This window comes from Ptychodera flava, chromosome 21 (assembly GCF_041260155.1).
Source record: "Ptychodera flava strain L36383 chromosome 21, AS_Pfla_20210202, whole genome shotgun sequence".
NCBI classification, from domain to species: domain Eukaryota; kingdom Metazoa; phylum Hemichordata; class Enteropneusta; family Ptychoderidae; genus Ptychodera; species Ptychodera flava.
In genome coordinates, this window is record NC_091948.1 from 16,193,850 (window position 1) to 16,215,289 (window position 21,440).

The 21,440-nt window shown below is 37.4% G+C and overlaps 1 protein-coding gene and 1 long non-coding RNA gene across 8 annotated transcripts in view; one reads left to right on the forward strand and one right to left on the reverse strand.

Annotated features, from left to right (window-relative positions):
- Positions 1 to 21,440, reverse strand: part of LOC139121548 (phenazine biosynthesis-like domain-containing protein 1) — a 45,852-nt gene that overhangs the window by 9,409 nt on the left and 15,003 nt on the right. For 3 of the 7 annotated variants that reach the window (XR_011549311.1, XM_070686549.1, XM_070686548.1), the window contains exons 1-7: positions 13,123 to 13,296; positions 11,216 to 11,264; positions 10,722 to 10,821; positions 4,403 to 4,501; positions 3,917 to 4,029; positions 3,124 to 3,159; positions 2,010 to 2,098 (exon numbers count right to left, since the gene is read on the reverse strand). Coding sequence is in view for 6 of the 7 variants with exons in the window: in XM_070686549.1 (XP_070542650.1) it covers positions 2,010 to 2,098; positions 3,124 to 3,159; positions 3,917 to 4,029; positions 4,403 to 4,501; positions 10,722 to 10,821; positions 11,216 to 11,264; positions 13,123 to 13,178 (542 nt within the window). In the remaining variant the exon portion in view is untranslated. Of the gene's footprint in view, positions 1 to 2,009; positions 2,099 to 3,123; positions 3,160 to 3,916; positions 4,030 to 4,402; positions 4,502 to 10,721; positions 10,822 to 11,215; positions 11,265 to 13,122; positions 13,297 to 18,863; positions 19,190 to 20,409; positions 20,473 to 21,440 lie in introns of those variants that run through there. The other 4 variants (XM_070686550.1, XM_070686546.1, XM_070686547.1 and 1 more) reach the window with 2 other exon arrangements.
- Positions 714 to 1,457, forward strand: LOC139121549 (uncharacterized). The gene is made up of 2 exons (XR_011549312.1): positions 714 to 867; positions 1,268 to 1,457. It is a non-coding gene; the product is annotated as an uncharacterized lncRNA (long non-coding RNA).

Genomic DNA, 21,440 nt, shown 5'->3' on the forward strand with positions numbered 1-21,440 from the left:
ACCTCCAAGCAGAGTAGTGGCTGTGCTCCAAGCTATTCTATTCATCCCATCAATATAGTACATACGGTACGTACAATGCACTGCAGCTTACAGTCTGTCCCATCGATGCCGCTGACAAAATCTCGCCTTCTGATAACATGGGTCGAGGTAAAAGGCTTTTGTCCATGTTTTCAGCGTTAGAGTTATATTGCCGAGCACAAATTTGAGGTTTAAGATTACACTCCATCCCGAGTCGCTGTACGAAAATTCAAAGCGCCGCTTCACCAACGTCCAACACGTCCTGTGTATCAGCTGCGAGCAGCCGACATGTTTACACTCTCCGGTCACGGTTCATCAAGGTCAGTTCGCGCATTGATATTGATTCTTCGTGCTGAAAGAATTTTTACTCTCTTTTTAGTCTTTCTATGATAAAAATAACCATTTTCATTGAACTTATAAATTAAATACTATATTAAGTATGAAATATAACGGATTGGTGCAGATGTAGAGTCAATTCCAGCATTTAAAAACGGGACTACATTATCAATCGCGTAATGATTTATAGATCGCACTTCCGTTATCGTCATGAGGCTTGATCGGCGCGAAGTTAGAGTTTAGTACCATCGGCCAGTGTCGGCTGCGTACTTGTGAGCAGGGAGTTTTCTAGTGGACAATTTCGTGATCTTTCTATGGAATCGCCAGCCAAATGCTATCACATGGTTGCAAAAACGTGTATACAGTACCAGGGACAGGCGGAGTTCTAAATTTGTGAACGCGAGCGGCAGTAAAGATGCCGACTATATTTTCTGAGTACGGTATTTACACACAGCACGGTGAGACCTGCAACCGGACCGGGAATCGTCCAGCGTCTGCGAGCCGTTCAGAAATGTAAGTCAATGTACCGTTCGTCTGTACATCGATCGCTATAATTATGTTCTGTAATCGTTGTATTGCAATCTTTACCTAAAGATAAATTTTCGTTGAGTACTGATTCATACTGAATTCACTTTCGTTTCACAACAGTTACTTACACTACAGTAAGTGCTGAGATTTTTGCAGATTGTCGCCGTCGTGTATGTAAACAACATACGGCGAGTTGTCCGCTGTCGGACATTTTAATCATTATTAATTTAATTTCAATCATGAATATTTATGCATTTTCTGCTTCAATTTTTCAACTTGATTTTGTCTCATTTTCAAATAATTATCGATTTCTTTCATGAAATTTACAATGTTTGGTCAAACGGTAAAGACTTACACTCTTCCCTGAACGATTTATATTTTTCAGAATCCATTGCTGGTACACTAAAGGGGACAAGAAATTCAGAGAACAGAAAGCCAAATCGCAGCCTTTGACAGTAATGTAAATGTTACATGAAACTTCTCAAGTCAAAAGAAAATCTTGACATGATCATGACACTTATGTGGCATGAAATGAACATGGCATATAAAATAAATTGTACCACAATTGAATTTAACCTTTTTTTCTCTGTCTATCTTTTTGTTTATAATAACTTTATTTGCGCTGACCATTGTTTCTCGTGAAACTGGTATTTCAGAGTTTAGTTGGATAAATAATATTTATATATTGGCGGACTGTGGACAGCACAAGATGTGTTTTATCCAACTAAACTCTGAAATACCAGTTTCACAAGAAACAAATTTGGTCAGCGCAAATAAAATAATTTGCTGTATGGAGTTTGCGGCAAATTTTCAGTAACATTCAAATTAATTTGCCGCAAGTTTGCTGCAAGGATTGTGCCGCAAATTTGCTGCAAAGAGTTTGCAGCAACGTTGCGGCAGGGAGTTTGCTGCATATTTGCAGCAAGTTCACAAGAAACCTAATTTGCATCTGAAAAATGAACCACCCGCATATTTGCGGCAAATAGTTTGCTGCAAATTTACTGCAAAGCTTGCGGCAAATTTGCAGTAACAGTTTGCGGGAGGCCTAAAATTTCAGTAAAGGGAGTCATCTAGTCTGATAATAAGTGTTTTAGTTTCAGCTAGTCATTGACTCACTAGTTCTGTACCTTGTAATGGAGTCATCAAGTCTGATAATAAATGTTTTAGTTTCAGCTGAGTATTGCAAATCCTGCACTGCCATGTTTCCTACTGTAGCCTGAAAAAAATGGAAAAGAAAATTTAACAAGACTTTAGCGACAAAAGATTACTCATTTCAACACTGAATCTTTTCAGAAGGTGCATGTAAAGTAAGGCTTAGAATACAAATGCTTTGACTAAGTTTTGATTGATACACATGATAAAAACTGAATATGTGATAAACAACATGGAGTATACTCATGTAATTTTACTGCCATTTTATTTCTAATTTTTGCAGAGTACAAAAGCTGTATGTTCAATAAAAAATCAGTAATTGAAGTAATTTGAACCGTATAGCACTTAAAAACATCTGTTTGGATAATGAATTACAGCTTTTATACAGTCTGTATGATAAGGCACAATTACTCGATCTGAGTGTTAAATGTCTCCTGTCTAAGTACCACATGTAAGCTTTGAGAATTTTCACACACAGACGCCATTACATTTAAGTGACAGAGATTACAGGTGTATTAAACCTTGTAAGTCACCAAAAGAAAACAACCAAGGGATGGAAAATTACTGCAGAAGCTTTAACTTGAAATACTGATGAATATTTGACTTACAAACTGATTTACTGCAACATGATTTCGGACAGAATTAAGTTAATGAGTTAATATAGCAAAGTGCACATTCCCTCAAAAACTTAAATCTGATTTCTCTCAGGTATTAACAACATTGTCAGTTGGCATCAAGTCAAGCATTATTCATTATAATAAAACTGTCTTTCTGAATGAAACGCAAATCACATTATTTATCAGAGTTTTGTTACAAGATGGTCAGGTTGGTCCCAAACTGATGCACAGTGCTGTCACAGACTTGCAGAGCTGAGACCAATGGTCATGCAGGCCCAAGACCAATTGTCAGGCAGGTCCAAGATCAATGGTTAGGCAGGTCTCAGACCGATGGTCATGGAGTTACTAGATCAACAATCAGGCAGGTCCAAGGCCAATGTAGGTCCAAGACCAAGACTGTAAGGATCATCAAGCACTCTGATGCTTTGAGTAAGAGTTCATTAATGAATGAAGTTCAGAAAGAATAAGTTACCTGGATAACTTCTTTGAATGGTTTCACACTACCATCCTGTCAAAGAAACAAAAAGAAGGATCTTTTCAATCCAGGACTCATGTTGTCAAAATGATTTCAAAACTCAAGACTGAATTATCAGAGACAGAATTTACATTATACTTCATTTGATCTGTTTCTGGCACAAACTTCATTCTATAAGATATTTATGATCATTATTTGAAAAAAATGTTAATTTCCAGAGATTAAAACAAACTTTCAAGTTAAGCAAAGCATCTTCAATGCAGTGACCATTAGAAATTAGACCATTAGAAATGGTTTAGTCCAACAGAAAATGCATTGTTTTCAATAATGTGGATGGACTTGTTTTAATACCAGAAAAAGGGGAAGATTGTTATCATCCATGATTTAATCATACTATGACATTCCTTATCATGTCACTTCATGACAAAGTTCAACGGTTACTTCATATTCAACGAAGTGAATTTATGGGTATTTTGAGGTTAATTTGATAATGACAACAAATTTATACCCCATAATACAGATAAATTACAGAGTGGCTGTTTTTAAGCTGATAAAACTGTAAGTAAGTTGTGTACACTGTCTTTGTCAATGACATATTCTGAAGCGCATTCATTCCCATCCATCAGAAAATTAGCAGGTGGGTAGAGAATTGTTATTACACTAACTGTTGCATTAGAGGCAATGCACAATATGAAACTGCATAAATTCTGGTCAGTTTGAAAATAACTCCATCCATTATAAAACAGATAAATAAGTAATTATAAGATAATTTTCATGGCCATGAACTTACTTGCTTTTCAGTGTCATATAACGGGAAGTCAAGAGAAATTAGATTTCCATGGCGACTGGCAAACAAGTCTCCTCTCATCTTTGTTTGAAATGTTAGTTTCTCTGATTTGTTGCCTTGAAGATTATGATGACAAAAGTCAGGAAATGAAAATGTCAATTATGCAAACTGACAGAAGGAAACAAAATATGAAAACAACAATAGATGGCATGTTTGAATTTGATGATCAGTTTGTAGTTTGTTGATTTCAATCGCTTGAATATATGAAAGGTCAGAAAAGTGATAAAATTGCTAAACTTTCTCTTCGTCAACAGAGTGAAAACATGGAAGGGAAGACACAAATCAACAAAACTGTGCCGTAATTGGATGAAATGCATCGTGGAAAGGGTAACCAAGGCAACAACACACACTGTATCTGCTGATTAACTTAAATGATTTTTCACAATATGGTTAGAAAAACTATGATTGCAAAGAGAAAAATAGACTGACCTACGACATGGAAGAGGATTGCAGCTGATGCTAGCGTAGCATGTCCACATAGAGGAACTTCATTCGTTGGAGTGAACCATCGGATTTCAAACCTGGATGCTAAAATAATAAACCACCATAAAATGACCAGACATGAACTATTCAATATTGATAAGAAATGACCTAAGCCAAATCTCTATAATTAAAAAATTATTAAGATTGTCCAGTTTGGTGATAAATTTGAAAGGTTAGATTCAAAACAATGTTAATAGTATGATTTTTCTCTTCTTTCATGTACTTGCAAAGTTATCATAGCTGTGGGACTTTTACATGTAAGTTGTACCACAATCACTTGTCTTCTGTATATGTTTGTTTACCTGGGGAGGTTTAATTGATAATTCTAAATATTTATAATATATTAAAACCCAGATCTGAAAATGATTCTTATTTGGCATCTCCCTACAGTATTTTACTCTGCTGTTAAGGTAGAACGCACCTCGGGGACAGACATTCGGACTCTCAAACTTTTACAATTCTCTTCTGATATACCACATGTGGGAGTTCATTTTTTGCTCACGTGTTTACACACGTGAGCATATGTCGCAGCGATGTCTGTCTGTCTGTCAGTCTGTCTGTCTGTCCGTCTGTCTGTCTGTCTGTCTGTCTGTCTGTCTGTCTGTCTGTCTGTCTGTCTGTCTGTCTGTTGGTCCGATATCTCAAAAACGGCTTATCAGATCAGAATCAAATCTGGTACATATATTCAGTTAGCAAATGGCAAGAACTGATTAGTTTTTTGTGGGTGTGGCTTGCATACTTTTTGCTCATTTGCATAATTAATGATTTTAGAAAAAACGGATATATATAACCAGATATGAAATGAATTGCCTCGCGTGCACATTTTGTAAAGTACTTCTGGGGTATTGGCTTTTATGACATTACATTGTTTTTATTCCCGAAATTAATCCAATCTATCTAAATTTGACATTATCCCCACTGTATTACGCAATGAAAAAAGAAAAGAAACCATTTGAAAAATTATGATCCAACAATATCTGTCGATGCAAGTGCAAATGGCTGAGCAGGCTCTTAACTGGCAGAGGTCGCGTTTGCGTATAAATTCTGCATATTTCACATATAATTGCCATGTAGAACGAGTTGACCTACTTCACAGTATCTCAATGCGCCCCAAAACGATACAATCATCTGTGCCGCGCCGTGTAGCAGCAAAATGAGTTCGTGACCTTTGAAGTACGCGTTTCAAAAAATAAATACCCATGGGAACCTGCTCACCACGCCACGCAACTCATGTACAGCTGACTATGGTGCACTTGTCAGGCGATGGTCGATGATTCTGGTTATTGCCTATATTGTCAAGTTCAATGCCTAATTTACGGAAACACGAACTCTGTCTAGTGTATTCGAAGCTCTGCGTACAGGTTGTGCACACGGCCTCTACCACGTGCTGTCCTGTGGACAGTGTGGTACAAGCCGTCGGCCTACCACCGTACCGCCGGAAACGCAGACCTATTGTACGCAGGAGCATGGCAGGAGCTAGCCTACTGCTCCTGATTTAACATCAATGCCAACATGGAAATCTCATGAAAATTGTCATTGTTGGTTCTGTAGCTAATACAATCTTGAAAAGCAACTTAAAAGACACAGACTGTCAATACGTCGCCATAATATTATGCTGATCTCAGCGGAACCATGCCGGAATATAAATTCGCTGACACACACACAAGATTGAAAAGTGTCACTCTACATCTCATTCTCAGAGAAAAATGCATTGATCAAATATTATGACGCTAACCTTCGATAATCTAGCTTTTGGTTCGCTATGTCCAGAGTAACCCACACGATTCTTAAAGTCAAACGTCGACACGACGACATCAACAGTCAAAACTCAAGATTAGCGATCAGCGCGGCCGAGTGACTGAATTCAGAAATCACTTTGTGTAAAATGTTTTAGTATAGCGCCCTCAAACATACTTATTTAGCCTCCGATAGACTTATACAGGCCACAAATTTTCTTTTACTCATAACTTGATAAATTCGCAAAGCACAACCACCAAAAACTAATCAGTTCTTGCAAATTTGAAGAACAAATTGTTGCGATGCTGAGAATAACATCAGTAAATAAATGACGGGTTTTAAAAGTTGCGATGAAACAGACTTCTGAAGGTAGCTCGCTTGGGGAACACGTCATCCTGGCCGCTGTCCGCTTTGACCCCAGTAATTCACACTGGTTTTGGTCGGCCCCAGGTACCCAAGTCACTTCGACCCCGTCACACTTTTGCGTACATGTCCACGGAGACGATTCAACATGTTCAACAACAAAGCCAAGACAAAAATTGAAAATATCAATAAAATGGCTTCACAAAGGCTGAAATACACGATACTCGATGAAGTATGAAGTTTATGAAATGAAATCAAATTGACAACACAAGTGTTTGTCTCGGGTAATACTATGCCTACCAGTTGAAGTTGAACTATTCTACAGACTGTTTTTCCATACAGTGCAGTATTTGTCAGTGACAAATTAATCTTTGCAATACATTTTTTTGCGATGAGCTGGAAATTTGATTAATATCGAGTTAATGTACATAAATATTCCGTTATTTACTGGGACACGTTTATTTTCTCGATCCGCTATCTGCGGACTACGTGCTGAAGTACATTGACTGTTCATGTCAACGATCGTTTCTCCCTCTGCAGAGTTTCTGTATCCCGTTCAACAACGCTGTACCTCGATCACACGATAGTGACGCTATGTAGCTGTGCAGTATTGAAACTTATCATAAAATGGCCACCTCGTCTAACAGTAACACGTATTGTCAGGATTATCGTACGGAAAAAAGACTGCAAAACTAAGACTTATGAATCTTCATCAGAATTGAACACATCATGATTGTACACGAGTATCAACCGTGAATGCACGTTGAGCTCGGCAGTTACACAAGCATGGTACGCTACATGCATAGCCCTACGAGTATGGCGACAGTGTCCGGCTTTGGCTACGCCGGGGGCTACGCCGCCTACCGGAGGTGGGAGGCGGCGTAGCCAAAGCCGGACACTCTCGCCATACTCGTACGGCTAGCTACATGCACTGCCGCGATGCCGATCGTATGCATTCCAAGGCCTATCCCGGAATTTGTTTCACAAACAACCTCAAAGGAGAGCAAACATACTTCTATGGACAATGACGAATACGTTTCTTGGCGAAGCAAAATCAAAACAGTGCAGCAGTACATGAAGTAGGTCATGGCCTTGGACTCTGTGCACGAACCTGATTGGACACTTCAATACCTTTGACCCAAAGTTATTATTCATCAGCACTTCCATGCCATGAGGCTAGGTAGAGAACGTATTACGTACGCAGTGTACGCTGTGTGTTAGGAACGCACACAGGGAATGCACAGCGTACACTGCGTACGTACGCAGGGCTAGCGAGAGAGTTGCCGACATCGACGGTTATTTACGAAAAAAGAATAAAAGACTGGCATTTTTGGAAGCGATCGAGTAGCTGCGGTAGGCAGGGATACGACTTGGGCCCAAGAACGCTGAATTTCGGCAGTAATTTGGCTTTTTACGTCAAGTCCAAAAATGGATTTGAAGTCACCAACTCTACGTACGGGTCTTTGCAGGGCTGTGGTGAGCGGGGCTATTAATAGCTGTAGCGGAACACACAGCATCGTACGCAGGGCTAAGAACGTATGTACTCATTTCTGGCGATCGAGCAGCGAGGGAAACAATCAATTACCAAGGATAAAGCTAATTTGCTAAACAATATTTTATCTTGAATAGTGAGTTGAATGAGTAATAAAATATCATATTTTTAATGTTCAATACGAGGTTGAAACACGGAGGGACCGTGGTTGAAACCAGAGCTATCCAGCTGTAGCCAACCTGGACAAGCACATTTCACAGCGCCCTCAAACAGTCGATTGTTTTCACTTGTCATACGCGGCGTAACAGAAAAATTAAAACTTTCATAACTTCATTAATATCCAAGCCACGCCCACCAAAACCTTTTCAGTTCTAGCCATTTGAATTCTGAAGATGTCTACCAAATTTGACTGAAATACGTTCAGCCGTTTTTGAGAAAATGGACCAACAGACAGACAGACAGACAGACAGACAGACAGACATCGCTGCGACATAACCTCGCTGCGCGCATGCGCACGCGAGGTAAAAAACGACTACACACAATTTGATGAGATTTGCTACAAATGTTGATCACACCAAGATATATCAGCAGTGGGAACCATTAAGGGGTGACATGAAAGATAAATGCTAATTTGCATATTTAATGAAGTTTCCTAACTAGGGATATATGTCTGATTTGACTTGATCAAAATTAACCAAACTTGGTATGTATATTAAAGATACTATGATTTAACATTATTGAAAGTCATTAAGCATTTTAACTTCAGCCAATTCCTAATTTGCATATTTCATGAACTTTGTTAATTAGGAATATATAATTGAAATGACTTGACCAAAGTTGATGAAACTTGCTACATGTATTGAAGCCACTATGATACAACATTTTTGAAAGTCATTAAGCATTTTTACTTCAGCCAATTCCAAATTTGCATATTTAATGAACTTTCCCAATTAGGGATATATATCTGAATTAACTTGATTGTAGTTGTTGAAACTTGCTATATCCATCAAAGATACTGTGATATAACATTATTGAAAGTCAAAAGACTTTTTTACTTAAGCCAAAACCAAATTTTAATATTAAATGAATTTTCATAATTAGGGATATTTATCTTCATTGACTTGATCAAAATTGATGAAACTTACTATGTACATTAAAGACTCTATAATACAATATTATTGAAAGTCATTAAGCATTTTCTCTTCGGCCAATTCCTAATTTGCATATTTAATGATCTTTCCTAATTAGAGATATATGTCTGAATTAACTTGACCAAAGTTGATAAAATTTGCTACACATATTGCAGATACCATGATACAACATTATTGACAATCATTAAGCACATTACGGGAAGGCTCCATTAACTTAGGAATACCCGACTTCCCTAGAGGATCAATTTCACAGACCTGCCTTTCCTACAATGGCACTACAATGGCACCAGCTGGATTAGATAAACATAACAATGGAACATTCACACCTTGGGGATTAAAAGTCTTCTGTTTGTCACCCGAGTTGGTCAGGCAAGAACTCGGGTTTCAGGTACCATGCAAGTTAATGCAGCCTTCCCCTAATGATTTTTACTCAAGTCAATTCCTAAATTACATATTTAATAAACTTTGCTTATTAGGGATATATACAGGGATTTACTTGATCAAAGTTGGCAAAACATGGTATGTACATTGATGATTATACCAGGTTAAAACAATATCAAAAGTCACTTCACATGTCATGTCAGCTAATTTATAATTTGCATATCTAATGAGCTTTCACAGCTCTGCATATATGGCCAACGGTAATTACACTTGCTAGATAAAATGGTGACATAATAGAGCAGTCAAATAACTTTTAATATTTTTATTTCAGCTAATTACATATTTGTATACTTCATGACCTTTTAGAATTAATCAGCGGTGATTATTGTTCATTATGTTGATCATAATACTTTCAATGAAGTTGCAAACATGTGGCAAAGGTTCAAATTTACACATAACTGTATGAAACACGTGAGCATTTTCAGTTCATATCTGGTAAAGCTCTTGGTGAAAGAAAACTTTTCACCGGCTTAGTTTTTCGAAATTCGAAAATTTTTACTTTTCTCCAGAGTTAACACAGGGATGGCGGCCATTTTGAATTTCCAATATCGGTAAATCTTGGATAATTTGTTTCTCTAGTACCAAAATTTGCACGGTGACCCCCTATTTTTATTCTTGATTTTGAAAGAGAATAATTGAAAGATTCCTTGAGGAAAGTTAGAGCAAAAGTTTAAGTCTTTCACTTTCGAGGTGCATACTACCTTAAACAAATTGGACCTTTCCATCCAGAGTTTGTGGATAACACGACCTTACAACAACTACATCAGCCGTTTTAATGACCTCTATATGACCTTTTATTCAATGATCTCTATATGACCTTTATTCAATGACCTCTATATGACCTTTTATTCAATGACCTCTATATGACCTTTTATCAGTATCTAATTATACTTTAATTAAATCAATGTGACAGCCAATTAAATTCGAGGGATTTTGTTGCTAATTACCATGGTTTCTCATTTATAGCAAAACTTTGCAAATTCTCATTGAAAAAATGTCGAAATTTCAATAGCACCATACCAAGAATACCAGATCATGATCAGCGGTCACATGGGATATTTATGTCATCTATGGGACTCACCACTTTCAGATGATTCTCCGTCATTTAAAAGTCTGACATAAGCAGTATCAGAGAGATTCATCTCTGAAGCAATCTTCTGTTTCATATCATCATCTAAATCCTGTGAAACACATGATAAAACTATTATGATTTATTAGAAGTAAATCACAAAGTACAATTTGTGAATACACATCATCAATATCCACAGCATGGTGATCAGAGACTTTATAATATAAAATACACATTGCAATAAAGGGGGATAACAAAATGGCGAAGAAGTATAACACACAAAACGATCAAAAAAAAACTGGCTGGCTTTTATAGACATGGGCACGGTAGCTGTGAAATGGAGTGCCTCGGCAGATCTGAACGCCCGGCCAGCGCTGCGCAGCCAACAACACTACATTTTAAAGTAGTAAAGAAGCTATCAATATGGTCGTATATTATATCGTATACAATCTATTTAATGTAGATCATCGATACATGTACATAAAGATATCATTCGGAGAGCTTACCTGATGGTCAAGCAAACAGACGGCCGCTGGATTTCCGCTAAAAGCTTTATTGGGGATGGACCATTAGACCTTGGGAGGGGGGGGGGTGGTCACAATGAAATTGTGAAAATTTTTTTTTTACTATTGTAAATTTCTGAAATTTTTTTTTTTCCAATTGAGATTAGCTGTGCAAATTTTTTTTTCAGAGTAAATTTTCAGATTTATAATTTTTTTTTAGTTCGTCGCTGTCTGAAGATAAAGAGGGCAAAGATGTGGTGCCAAGCACCACAAGCGGCCACGCAAGCGGTCACGGGGGGGGGGGGGGAGGTCAGGAGAGGGGTGGCCCCTGCTGCTGTTGGAGCTTTTGAAAAATAGAGATTACAATGATGTTATTTGGTGGCACTTGGGGAGTATTTTTGCGGGGGGAGGTCAGGAGGGGGTGTCCCCCTCCTGCCGTTGGAGCTTTTGAAAAATAGAGATTACAATGGTGTTATTTGGTGGCACTTTGGGAGTATTTTTGTGGGGGATGGTCAGGAGGGGGTGCCCCCTCCTGCCGTTGGAGCTTTTGAAAAATAGAGATTAAAATGGTGTTATTTAGTGGCACTTGGGGAGTATTTTTGTGGGGGGAGGTCAGGAGGGGGTGTCCCCCCTCCTGCTGTTGGAGCTTTTGAAAATAGAGATAAAATGGTGTTATTTGGTGGCACTTTGGGAGCATTTTTTTCGGATTACACATCTTCCTCTGAAACATGGTCTTCTTGCTCCTCAGTAGCTTCCTATAGTTTTGAAAATTGACTATTTTGGTTTCCTGGCTTCCCTTTCTACTGCGTGGATAAATGGCTACATTCACCCCACCAAACATCATGCATATCTCATGATTTACAATTGATTTTGACAAGCTGAGAAGTTAAAATAAGCTAAATAATATAGTTAAATTTGCATATTTGTGTTTTTAGAGCAATTGTTGCCCTTTTTTGATTAAAACATCTATTTCTCTGTAGCAGCATGTCCAAATTGATTGGATGTGTATAGATGTGTTGAAATTTCAATATTTGTCTTTTTAGGGCAATTTATGCCATTCATGGTCAAAACATCTGTATTCTCTGAAAGGGCTTGTCCAATTTCTTTGAAATTTGCTACACAAAAACGATTATTCATGCAGATTTATTCAGTATTTGCTATCGAGAAACTTTCAAAGTTCAACCCCTTTTGTGTGTTTTTGTGTTGGGATTTGTTGGATAGATGGCATTCTACGTAGTGTATTGTTGAATGTTAAAACATGTGTTGCTGTTGTTTTTTGAGGCTGTTTTTTGAGAAAAAAGAATTGAAATGCCTTTTTAAAAGCAAAATAATACATAATGACTTGATATGTTGTTTTATCATTATTGACGTGTTTCTACTTGTTCACCCATTCTTGCATTCATCATTGCAATAAAATGCTGTGAAAAAAATGTAACTGATGTGGCCTGCATCTGTTTACCTTGATCTTAAAAGGCAAATACAACTTTCTGTCTTGACAACCATACCATAGTTTCAATGTTTTACCTAGTGTACCTGCTTGGTTTGTATGCAGAAAACAAGTAGAAAACAGGTTCTATAATTTCATAATTTTCAAGTGATCAGAATACAAAAGATAATCACAACTTCCAGCATAAGGGATACAGTCACTCTAAATGTATAAATTAAAATTAAAAATGTGCCGGGAGGATGTACTAAAAAATACAGAAAGTTGCTTTCTGTCGGTAAAATCTAAAAAAAATTCAAAATTTTAAAGACTTTTGCAGATTTTTTTTTTACGCCTTTGTCTTCTTATTTATTTTTTTTTATTTTGCAAACTAGTTTGAAGATTTTTTTTTTCCTAACTTTCTGCTCTGAAAATTTTTTTTTTCTGTTTTTGACCACCCCCCTCCCAAGATCTAATGGTCCGTCCCTTGGTGAATGCATCCACCGTATACAAAGGGAGCACTCTTTTGATGTTGCTCGCCATGTTAACCTGGACCCGAATATTTTCTAGATCACCGTGCCCTATACCACAAGCACGCGGGTGCGAACTCGACTTTATCACGAGAAATCAGCATTTCGAATTAGATCAACATGTTCCCTCTATCAACTATCAGGTGATCCAATATGAAGAAAGTCAAAGGTTAAACAAAAGTCAAAGGTGAGCAAAGTCAAGGTGTCACATGATTTCACAGGGACACGGTCGCTACAAACTGCTCCTTTCGTTCACCGACTTGAGCATTGACCCACGAAAGAGCATTTTCCTCGAGAGTATGGTTTGAGCCACAGTCGCTTTTGGTTTAACCCAGTACCTCGACGATGTACTTTCGCCTTCGGAGATTTTTTGCCTTCGTCCTGAAAAATAAGCATATAAGCTTACTTCCCCCGGCTTATTTCGGACTGGGGACTTGGCTAATGTGCAGTGTATCAGGCCAACCTCAGGCGATGGTGTGGTTTGAAAGCATTCTTGGGCTATAGTTTTTCTTCTAAAGTTAGCTCTGCATGGCAGGGTTGTGTGTTACCGGCGTTATACGGCCTCCCACCACAAAGCCGGTAACACACAGCCCTGCTATGCAGAGCTATAGAATGTTTTTTAATAAATCTCTTTTGTGCTGTAACTTCAAAAAATCACTGCCCATTTCTGTCTTTCTAATTTTAATCTTTAGAAAGCATGTGATCATTCTTTTGCCTAGTGAGTTCACAATAATATTAGATACCAATGTTGATGTACTTGATAAATATGTGGTGTTCTGACTTTTTCTTTGCAAATGATGTCCATATACGCCAAGTCTAGTGTTGGTTCAAAGCTGGTGTTTGGTGTAGTCTCATGGTGTATCTTTATAAAAAAGGTTTTATATTTCTTTGTATGATTTTTCTTACGTAAAAAAAAATAATCCCAGCAGATATGATTATTTCGCATGAATGAAATTGTAGCTGGTGTACCTTGAATTTGTTGTTTTCAAACGGAATTATATTTGAAAAATTGACCTGTACATTAAAAATCGTGTTTACAATAATTGGTCTTTAATGTATATACATTTGCAAATTTATGTAAAGTATTTATCAGTGACGATCAAGCCAATTTCTTCTCCACTGTCAAATGGTTTTGTTTCACAATATGCAAATTATTGGAAGTTAGTAACATGTGTATTGGCAGTTTGAGTTGGGGTTTGTGTACATTCAATATTTCGGACTGGGGACTTGGCTAATGTGCAGTGTATCAGGCGAACCTCAGGCGATGGTGTGGTTTGAAAGCATTCTTGGGCTATAGTTTTTTCTTCAAAAGTTAGCTCTGCATGGCAGGGTTGTGTGTTACCGGCGTTATACGGCCTCCCACCACAAAGCCGGTAACACACAGCCCTGCTATGCAGAGCTATAGAATGTTTTTAATAAATCTCTTTTGTGCTGTAACTTCAAAAAATCACTGCCCATTTCTGTCTTTCTATTTTAATCTTTAGAAAGCAGGTGATCATTCTTTTGCCTAGTGAGTTCACAATAATATTAGATACCAATGTTGATGTACTTGATAAATATGTGGTGTTCTGACTTTTTCTTTGCAAATGATGTCCATATACGCCAAGTCTAGTGTTGGTTCAAAGCTGGTGTTTGGTGTAGTCTCATGGTGTATCTTTATAAAAAAGGTTTTATATTTCTTTGTATGATTTTTCTTACGTAAAAAAAAATAATCCCAGCAGATATGATTATTTCGCATGAATGAAATTGTAGCTGGTGTACCTTGAATTTGTTGTTTTCAAACGGAATTATATTTGAAAAATTGACCTGTACATTAAAAATCGTGTTTACAATAATTGGTCTTTAATGTATATACATTTGCAAATTTATGTAAAGTATTTATCAGTGACGATCAAGCCAATTTCTTCTCCACTGTCAAATGGTTTTGTTTCACAATATGCAAATTATTGGAAGTTAGTAACATGTGTATTGGCAGTTTGAGTTGGGGTTTGTGTACATTCTGTTTTCAAATACCATTCCACTTTACGATGAAAAAAACACGATTCTATAAAAGTGTTTAGATTTGTAATCTTGATCATGCAGTATACTGTCTTCAAAAATATGCTGTACATTTACAGCGGTGCGATGTCAGTTTATACTCTAATGTGTAATTTCATAAAAGAATATCAGGATAAGCAAGGGATCGCTGATGAGTAGAAATAAAGGCAGGATTAGGTAAATTTTCACAGAAAATGCAGAATAGTAAACATTTGTAGAGCTAGCCAGTTCCGTAAATTATTTTACACTTTGCAGAACTTTTACATATATGACATATTGTTTTGAAAAGAAAATGGTAAAAGATATGTGTAAACGAACATCTGAATGGATGTTAAGAGTTGGAATTCTGGGAAACTGCACTAGCTGCGTTTCAATCTTTGTGGAAGTGTAAAGACTGCTGAAGCTCGTTTTGGACTTGGACTGTGGGACAAGCATCTCCAGTTGGATGTAATACACTTGGGGACAAGCACCCCGCTTGAATGTGAAAAACTTTGGGACAATCGCCCTCAGTGAAACGTAGTGATACAGATAACTCCCAACCTGTTTATTGAACAGAGATGAATCACACAACTGCAAACACATGCCATATAAGGAGCAGGTTTCCTTTTTAGTGAAGATATACAAATTATTAATGTTTGAATTTATCATTTGAACATATATAATTAGGTTTGATTGGTTTAAAATAAAGATTGTGTTCAACAGGAGGGAAACTGTACCATCTTTTGTGTGTTTGTGTGTAATATGGCAATGGTACATTGATTATTATAAAGGACACTTAAAAACATTGATCATGAGGTGCTGTGCATGGATGCAGTGTTTGCACACCACCAATTGTGTATGGCTGTGTGTTCATACATGGCAAATTGTGTATGGCTGTATTCATATATGATCTCTGATGTATGGCGAAGTTCACACCTAACCAATTATGTGTGGCTCTGTTTACACGTAAACCAATTGCATGTGGATTTGTTCATTCATGAGAAATTGTGTATGGCCCAGGCTGTGTTCATACACAGAAAATTGTGTATGGCTGTGTTCACACACATATCACCAATTGTGCATAGCTGTATTTATACTAGACTATTTCACAGTCTCTTGCCAGCTACACCTCACAACCTAGCTCTGCAAGCAGGGATGTGTTAACGGCGTTATACAGCCTCTATGTGGTGGGAGGCCGTATAGCGCCGGTAACACACAGCCCTGCCATGCAGAGCTAGCCTCAGACCATATACCACCCTCAGGCTCGGCTCAGCGAGCCGGTGAGGTTCTGCCACACTAGAGCCCGGCTGGCTTGATGAGCCTCGCTTGCTATAAGGGACTGGTCAGTTTCTTCGGCCTGGGGGAGGGGGGGCCATGGATTATTTTTGCCCGACGCCAAAAAGTGGCTGACCCCCCTATTCCAAATTTTGAAACAAGGTGACCCCCCCCTATCCCAAATTTCGAAAACAGGGTGAACCCCCCCCCCCAGCACGCGATAACTGTAAAACAAAAGGTGGACATAAAATATACATATATATATATATATATAATATATATATATATTTAATATTAATATATTTTATATTTTACATACATTTATATTTTAACAGTCATTCTGTGTTTTAATGAAATTGTTGACATGTCAGTTGTAAGATAGGAATTTCAAAGAGTCAATCTTGAAGTTTTAATACAGTACATTTTGAATGAGTTGTGAATGTATTTCACATTTTCTATGCTTAACCAGATGTCCTGAACAGAAATGGATGTCAATCATTAATATCAAAGAGGAAAAAGCAGTAAATCAAAAAATTTGATGGGTGTTAAGACTTGCCAGCCATCCAATTAAATCTCCTGAGGAGCCATAGAGAGGCATTTTAGCTAAATCTGATGTGTGCAGTGTCTGAGATGACCTTTTCTTGTAACATTGAAACCATAAAAGCACAGCTAATGACAAAAACTGCCTTTTTAACTGTTATTTTGGTCATAAAAAAGCATTCTACAGAAAACCTGAGACACAAAGGAAAACAGTTGCATCAATGACAATGAAAGATATCTTGTCATTTTTCTATCTCTAAAATAAGTCACTTTATCAAATATATATTGTGAAATATTTGTGCATGTTGCTTTCTCATTCTGAATTCTCATACAGAGAACAGAAAAGTATCAGGAATTTGTCATGCTTTTCATATGAAATGTAGATTTCATAACGGTACACTTTCACTTAGCAAACATCAAGATATCTCTGGCATATATCTCTGATTTATTAAAGTATGGCGCCCGAAGGGCGCGGAGAAAAATATGAAACATCCTGATACCTCTGATATATATTTCTCGTTTATTAAAGTCATGCACAGGAAGGGCGTGCTGAAAAATGTCTGATATATTAAAGTAATGTGCTCAAATAGCACACCAAAAAATATTGAACATACAGATATCTCTGATATATGTATGCCTGATATGTTAAAGTTGGGTGTGCTGAAAATACGTCTGATTATTAAAGTTCCTCGCCCAAAGGGCGTGCCGAAAAATGCAACTGAATGATGAAATTCGTGGGTGACACGATGCATTTTAGGCAATGATGAGCCTGTGTCGAAATTCAAAAACACACTGAACCCCCCCATTGGGCATATCAAAAACATGGTCACCCCCCCCACCCCCAAAGCCAAAAACAGGGTGAACCCCCCCCCCCCCCCACCCCCCCCCCCATGAATCCACCGGCCCCCCCGGCCGAAGAAACTGACCAGTCCCTAAATACCACTGGTGACACACCATAGGGTTGAGGGATAGAGGGGATGTGAGAGAGTCTATATTTACATATGACCAATTGTGTATGGCTGTGTTCATATATCACCAGTTTTGTATGGCTGTGACCTTTATATGTGGTTGTGTTCATACATCACCCATTGTGTGTGGCTATGATCAAGTTACCATTTCACGGCTAATAAAATTGCTCTGACTTAAGCCAAGAACTTTCTGTACATCAGCCCTTTACCAGTACATGCAATCTGTAAATTGTTTCTCTTCTCAAAAGTGAATTACGTCTTGAAAAGGTGGCATGTAAAGTTACCGTATCTTTGAAGGCATTGCTGAATACGTTCATGATGAAAAGTAGAATACTTAACTCTATGACCTATACATCAATGAACTTGTACTGAGGGTGCACGTTTTGTACAACATCACAGTCAGAATTATAAACGCTAGAAACTCACACAGAAGAGTGTACTCCTAGGGAAAAGTGTCTTACCTGCCAATAGCTTAGGAACTGGAAGAGCTCACTGAAAAGAGAGACTGAAGTGCAACCAAGAAAACTGGGGTCGCTAAGTATATTTCACATCTTGAGATATAGTAACTGGCAACATTTTTACAGAGGCAGAGCATTTGGCAGGTATATTTCCCACCATGTCTTGTTGCAGTGCATACTAAAGCACATTAAATTCAAAACAACATCACTGAAATATACGCCTTCACTGTATGTTGTTTGATGCAGTTTTTGAAGGGCGCCCTCACAGTTCGGTGTACATCAAAATGAACAGATCCAGATGTATGACTTTGAAAAAAGCTTATTAAACTGTACAAATGTGCAAAAATAACTGATGATTTACTGACTGAATTATGTGAAAACAAAAATCTTGTATCCCTCATAATTTGTAGATTCTGTATGAATTATATACAGCTTGGAAAGTTTTCATTGACAGATTGTACTTTATTGGCAAAATATATTATAAACCTTGAAATCAAAATGAAATCATACGATGCATGATATTCAGAAGAAATCAAGGATTCACAGGTTTTCTTTGTACATCATCAACTTCTGTATCATGATGAAACTGTATCAGACAACGAATGATGTACTTGAGCTTGGATAATGACACTAAACAGATTATTTAAAATGTTTTCACACAGTAATTTGACCTTTCAGAATAACAACTGCTTCACCAGCAATATCAACTCGTCCGTTATCGTTGACCTTCAGGTGAAGGTCACCACCTCTCCTTGAAGCTTGACGAGCTGCAAAAGAAAATATCAAAAACAGACCAATTATTTGACAAATTGTACAATGAATTTGATTGAAGACTTCTGACAATGACGATAAAGGCCATGCAGACAGGAATGTGGTGTGGATGTGGTATCTGTAACCTCATCAATGCACCTGCTTTTCTGGGCTTCACTATAGAGGTTGAGGTTTTTCTTCCCTACAAAATGTGTAGTATTACTGCACAGTAACATCTGTCATTTCACAAAAATTCCTTTCTTGTTGTTTTGTAGGGATGGCTGTTGTGGACAAAAGAGATAAATTATAATTAAGTGTAACCTGCATAAATGAATAATGCATAATAAATCATACATAATAATGTATAATTATATAGAATAAATAATGCATAATAATGCATCATTATGCAGAATAAATAATGTACAATGCTGTTTGCTTTGACAGAAGAAAGTCACATTTTTAATGACAAATTATCATATCTTCCTGATGCTTATCTACATACCGATATTGATGCAAAATGTATATATCAACAGTCACTTTGTTTGTGTCATTACAATGTTGTCTCCGTGGTGTCTCCATAGCAATTGCATACACAGACAATTTTGTTATGGAGACACCATAGCTGGAATCAAAACCAACTAATGAATGCTATTAAGATGGCAACCAAAGTTAAAGCTTCCTCTGACTTGTATGAGTTGTGAAACATTTTGTAATAAAGCAGGCTTCTGTTCACTGGATCATTGCATATTTAAATTTCACCGCATGAGATGAGCCTTTAGATAGTTGTAATTTCGTTAAATAAAATTGCACCCAGGTCAATATAGCTCACCATGCAATATTCAGATTTGTGGTGAAGATATTTCACCATTAGTACTAAGATTTCCAGGTCAAGATATCTCGCTATGCAGTATATATTACGATTTCCAAGTCAAGATATCTCACCATGCAGTATTCAGATTTCCAGGTCCAAATATTTCACCAAGTAGTATTTCGATTTTCAGGTCACGATATCTCACTATATGCAATAAATTGGCACTAGGCAAGTTTTGTTTCAAAGATGAAAATATTAAAATGCTCAAGAAATACAGGATTACTAGAAGAGCCTATAATAAGTGTTTAGTTGGCATTAAGAAAAGAGTTCAGACAATACTTTGAAAAGAAGATACACCCGAGGGAAGTTGGTTTATAAATCACACTCTATGTTGCCTTGTTTTTATTGTGTATTTTGAAATCTTACCATAAAGTGTCTTTTTCTGCAGCTGTTTTGACCAATAGCTGGCAAGAACTGCATGTGCTGATCCTAAAGAGAATGGAAGAACACTTTTATTGAAACTTGACAGCATTTCTAAGGTAATGAAGACAGCCAACCCAGTAAATTATACACTAAAAAGTCAGGCAAAAATTGTGTTTTAAATCAAAGAATGCAGCATAAGCCTTTAAAAACACTTGGCTGGTATCACTTTTGGACTGAGATCTTGATTCTGTATTCTGATAAAGCAGATATTTTGATGAAACAGCAAATCAAGGCTGTTGCTAGAAATTGTATATGATTTGAAATTTTGTGCTATAACTTCAACAAACAATGCTTTGGAATATTGGACACCTTAGAGTTATGCACCTATCAATTCTTTCCACAGAGCGGGTAGGGGGAGTTGGGTGTTAGGTTTCAGGCCTAAAGGGACTTTGGTATTTTTTCCTACGCTGCCATGTCAAATTCCTCACCACAGGCTATAAAATAATCAAACACCAAAGAGTGGGAGAAGTAATGGCTACATGTAGATAATGTAGGATTTGATATCAATCAAAATTTAAACTATTCTATTGTGCAGCATTGTCAAGTTCCTTCTGTTGGGCATATGTAATGGCGCTCGAATTCCCCTGTCCTGAGTTATGGTTTGAGATCATATCCCCTGTTGCCCTGCCACTCCCCCTGGTCTAAAGACATTGAGAGTTGCATTATTGCTATAGTCAAATCGTCTCAGCAAATCATTTAAAACATAGGGCCAAAGTCCCTGAAGCTACTATAGACATGGATACAAAATTAAGTATTTCCTGACTGTATGAAATTATCTCACTAAGGTCATCCTAGGTACATGTAAACCAAATATTAAAGCTGTCTGACCAGCGGTTTTGAAAAAACAAGCGACTCAACAGTTGACAGAGCTCTGCTGTGTTATGTAGAGAATAACCTTTTGTGACACATGTATTGATGAAGAAGGTGGATATCTTTGATAGCTCATTTCAGGATGGCCTGACCAAAAATGGAAA